Source organism: Babylonia areolata, chromosome 34 (assembly GCF_041734735.1).
Source record: "Babylonia areolata isolate BAREFJ2019XMU chromosome 34, ASM4173473v1, whole genome shotgun sequence".
Taxonomy (NCBI): Eukaryota; Metazoa; Mollusca; class Gastropoda; order Neogastropoda; family Buccinidae; genus Babylonia; species Babylonia areolata.
The window spans coordinates 16,397,859-16,402,858 of record NC_134909.1 but is presented as its reverse complement, the minus strand read 5'-3'; the positions used below and the strand labels follow the sequence as shown (position 1 = coordinate 16,402,858).

The window sequence follows — 5,000 nt, the reverse complement described above, 5'->3', positions numbered from 1 at the left end:
CTATCCTCGGACGGAGACCAAGCTTCAAGCGCTTTACACGGAGTCGCTGATAATTTTGAATACTTATATTTGTATTTTGCATTTGTATTTCTTTTTATCACAACACATGATTTCTCTGTGTGAAATTCGGGCTGCTCTCCGCAGGGAGAGCGCGTCGCTACACTACAGCGCCACCCTTTTTTTTTTTTTCTTTTTTTTTTTCCTGCATGCAGTTTTATTTGTTTTTCCTATCGATGTGGATTTTTCTACAGAATTTTGCCAGGAACAACCCTTTTGTTGCCGTGGGTTCTTTTACGTCTGCTAAGTGCATGCTGCACGCGGGACCTCGGTTTATCGTCTCATCCGAATGACTAGCGTCCAGACCACCACTCAAGGTCTAGTGGAGGGGGAGAAAATATCGGCGGTTGAACCGTGATTCGAACCAGCGCGCTCAGATTCTCTCGCTTCCTAGGCGGACGCGTTACCTCTAGGCCATCACTCCAATGAGCCTATCCTCGGTCGAAGACCAAGCTCTAAGCGCTTTACGAACTTCAGGGAGCATTAGCACCACAGGCTGCTTACCATGGGTAGAGGCGACTGACGGCTGCCATTGGTGCGCTCATCATTCGTTTCCTGTGTCATTCAATCAGCATTTCAGGCACGCACGCATACACAGTCAGACAGATATTTTCACCTTCTTCCTCTTCTACTTCTTCTTCTTCTTCTTCTTCTCCTTCTTTTGCAAATGCTTGCTTGTACTCAGTCCACCAGCTGCCATGCCATGATGAAAGAAAAATTGAATGTATGTGTGATCGTGCTAGCATATGAACAGTAAGTGCGTGTGTATGTTTGTGTGTGTTTGAATGTGTGGGCGTGAATGTGTACGAACGTCTTTGTTTGCTTGTTTTATAATTGTGTGTGTGTGTGTGTGTGTGTGTGTGTGTGTGTGTGTGCGTGCGTGTGTGTGTAAGTACGTACGTACGTACATGATAATTGTACCAATTGTTCTTTTCATCGCTTTGTTACCTTTAATGGACTATTCCAGTTACTATTCTTATTCGTCGTTCTAATCATTTTATTTTATTTCATTTTATTGCTTTATTTCTATGTTTTCTGTCGTTGTTTATTGTCATGTTTTGTGTCGTTAAATGGGCAGAATTGTAAATATAAAAAAAAGGCCTTTACTGCGCCTAATTCTTTTCCCATTAAAGATTCAATCAATCAATCAATCTTCTTCCACTGAAGTGTCACACCGCAGATTGGTTCACCAGACCGTTTTTTTTTTTTAAATTTAATTTAATAAAAATTTTAAAAAAATTAATTGATTTATTTTTTCTTTCTTTCTTTCTTTCTTTATATTATTATTATTGCTATTATTATTATTATTATTATTATTATTATGTAATTTTAAAAAAAAATTAATTTTTTTTTTTTTACTTTATTTTATTTCATTTCATTTATTTCTATTGTTTTTTGTTTTGCTTTTTTGTTTGTTTGTTTTTTTAATTTTTTTATTTTATTTAATTTTTTACTTTATTTATTTTATTTTATTTTATTTATTTTTATTGGTTTTTTTGGTTTTTTTGTTTTTTTTCTGAAGGCCTGACTAAGCGCGTTGGGTTACGCTGCTGGTCAGGCAATTGCTTGGCAGATGTGGTGTAGCGTATATGGATTTGACCGAACGCAGTGACGCCTCCTTGAGCTATTGATACTGATACTGATACTGATACTCTCCAGACCACTGCTGGGCAGGAGTTGCATGTGCGATCTTGGCAGCACTAAGTTTGCTCTTCGTCAGGAGTGTTCTCAACTCCACGGTAAATTCTATAATATAATATATCAGGAACAGTCTTTAATTAACTCGGAGCACACTTAGCGCTGCAGAATAATTACGATGTAATAATTAATTGCAATGTTTTTTTATTAAAGCGAATATGTGAAATGCTTTTATTTGAGAACATATGTTTATTACTCTTGTTTAATCAAGTAATCCGCGTGTGTGGGGTGGGTCGGGGTGGGGGGAGGGGGATGGGTGCGGGTGTGTGCTGATTATCTGGTTGCGATTTTCCGCAATTTATCTTTATTCTTATCTTATCTATTATAATCAATGTGCAGTATAGTAGGCTATGTTTATAATTATATTCAAATAATGTTTCTTAATTCTTTCTGTTTTTACATTAAGAATACTAGTTATTACCTGCAGTGTGTGGATGTATGTATGAAACGGTGTATGTGATATTTTTTTACATTTGTATCTTCGTAATATCAGTAAAAGCTGTTGTTGACTTTTACAGTTATGGTCCCCATGTTGTTTATTTGTCTATGTTGTGATAATGCACCTGACCAAATTTCTCCAGTTGGAGATAATAAAGTTATTCTTATCTTATCTTCTTATCTTATCTTAACTCACTCAGTACGGCCAGTCCTCTCTTCTTCTCTACACAGACCCCTCGGATGTCCAGTGGGTGTCTCAATGACCCAACCTTTAGCTTCCGTCGTCAGAATTGTGGTATTCTTTGTCAACATTCACCTCTTCAGTATGACAGCCTTCCACTTGCAATACTTTGATGGTGGTAATTGGGGATGAAACGCTGTTAACGTCTTCTCTTTCGTCGTTCGTATGGAGAGAGTTAACGCCTCATCCACCGTGACCCGGGTCTTGACTCGGTTGTGTGCCAAACTCACAGCATGGATCCCTGCAAAATGGTGTGTTTTTTTTCTGTACATTCTACAATGTTGGCTCTTATCCTTGGCTGGAAATCCTCCTAGGAGACGGAACTTCAAAGAAAAAACCTGCACCTGCCGAGGCCGTCCTACACGTGGCAGTATCTGCACCTGTGGGACTGTGAGCGTCGGTAGGCGAGAGAGTGGGGAAGGGACTGCACAACTCCTCTTCACTAAAAAAAAAAAAAACCCAAAAAGTCACCTGTGCTGGTCAGGCAACGTTTTCCCTTGCAACACCTGTGGGAAGTGCTGCGCATCCAGAATCGGCCTCTTCTCCCATAATATGAGGACACACACCGACAAATAAGCCTGCCTGCCTACTCATCCGTCGGTCCGACGGGAGACTCCATCAGCACGTGGCCACCATACCAAGGGAGTTTTGTTTCGTATTTTATGTCAGCAGATATCCATGTGGCCCAATGTGCTGCCTTTTGGTTTGGTGCACTTGTTCAGTGATTATAATTATGTGATCGGTGTATCTGTATCTTTCGACAACACATTATCATTTCCATGGCTCAGATTCTGGGTATCTGTTACGGCTTGCGTTTGAGTCTGCCAGTGAATTCTATTGTACAGCGACAGACACTGCAACGGTATCCAATGCAGAATCTGTACCTGTGGGACTCTGAGCGTCGGTAGGCGAGAGAGTGGGGAAGGGACTGCACAACTCCTCTTCACTAAAAAAAAAAAAAGAAAAAAAAAAAAAAGTCACCTGTGCTGGTCAGGTAACCAGGCTAATGTCGGAACGACGAGCTAGCTCTTCAACACATTCGCTGGAGGATGCTGTGCTCTAGTGGCATAAAGACGTTTGAAAACAAGAGAACGCTGGCCATTGAGGAGAAGCGTGAGCGAAGGAAGCAGGGCTCAACTTCTGGAGACGTTTTCCCTTGCAGCACCTGTGGGAAGTGCTGCGCATCCAGAATCGGCCTCTTCTCCGATATGAGGACACACACACCGACAGATAAGCCTGCCTGCCTACTCATCCGTCGGTCCGACGGGAGACTCCATCACCCCATGAATGTATAGATTCTGAACTGTTGTTGACTGTTATCGAACACATCCCAACTCGCTGCAAACAATCATAATCATATAACTTGGTACTGACTAAGACGACACCGTGGATAATATTGTTGAATATGTGCCGCCTTTGTTTTGAAAAGTATTTTCTTGTTCAAAACATTCTGAATTTGATTCGGTCGGTTATGCATCACCGACATAGTTCTATTTTTGTCATTTATCATGTTCTATTGCCATAAGTGCGCGCGCGCGGGTGTGTGTGTGTGTGTGTGTGTGTGTGTGTGTGTGTGTGTGTGTGTGTGTGTGCGCGCGCGCGCAGTAGACAGATAGATAGATAGATAGATAGATAGTAAACCAAAAGCTGTTATTCATACACACATAAAAAGGAGTAGCTTGAGAGAGACAACGGACAACAGAGAGTTGAAGTACAGGCTATATATATTACGAAGAAAGCTTGCGTTTGAAGTATTTAAAAAATAGAAGAAAAAAAAGAAAAAGAAAAAAAGAAGAGTGATGAACAATAAAAATTATACTCTTCTATGAAAAGTTCATCCTATTCGTCATTTGCAATCACGCAAAACTCTTGCTTGTTCAGCCGAATACACAACAGCACATCGTGTTGACGGATGCGTGCAGTACAGAACAGGTGTTGTTTCTGTGCCGGGGACAGAAATCCAAGATGGCCGAACGGCAACTTCCTGTACACAAGTGTTTTCTTATCAGCGATGCTGCCACACTCCCTCCAGATGTATATATAAGATATATATATCTCTCAGTGATCCGTATCTGTATCTGTATCCGTATCATCTCATTTCTGCAAGGGTGCACCTTCACCGTGACAGTGGCCAGCCACAACAGGAGTGACGTTTGCAGGCCGGATGACGTCATGATCACGACAGCAGTCAAACAGCTGGTGACGTCAACGGACTGCCCTAAGGGGTGTCCTTCGGGTCAGGCTCTGTACACAGCCGACGAGAGCGCGTGCGTGCTCGTGCAGGGGCTGTGCCATCCGACTGTTTCAGCCAATGACGTGCAGCTTTTGTATGACGTTTGTCTGACGCCAGTCATGGACCGACAACTCTGCCGCTCGGGTCAACTCTCAGGCGGGAGCGTTATCGCCCTTTTTGAGTGTTTGAAAGGTGCGCCCCCCTGCGTGCGCGCGCGAGAGAGAGTTTTGTTGTTGTTGTGTGTGGTGGTGGTTGTGGTGGTGGTTGTGGTAGTAGTGTTGTTTGTTTATTTGGTTGGTTGATTGTTTTGTTTGGTTGTAGTGTGGGAGTGTG

General features: G+C 42.1%; 2 protein-coding genes across 2 annotated transcripts in view; one reads left to right on the top strand and one right to left on the bottom strand.

Annotated features, from left to right (window-relative positions):
• Positions 1 to 5,000, bottom strand: part of LOC143277697 (ABC transporter G family member 20-like) — a 328,227-nt gene that overhangs the window by 165,913 nt on the left and 157,314 nt on the right. The window lies entirely within an intron of this gene.
• LOC143277467 (uncharacterized) overlaps positions 1 to 5,000 on the top strand; it is an 18,952-nt gene that overhangs the window by 157 nt on the left and 13,795 nt on the right. Inside the window, exons 2-3 of the mRNA XM_076582302.1 lie at positions 1,717 to 1,796; positions 4,542 to 4,859. Coding sequence (XP_076438417.1) covers positions 1,739 to 1,796; positions 4,542 to 4,859 — 376 coding nt within the window. The 5' untranslated portion in view covers positions 1,717 to 1,738. The remainder of the gene's footprint in view (positions 1 to 1,716; positions 1,797 to 4,541; positions 4,860 to 5,000) is intronic.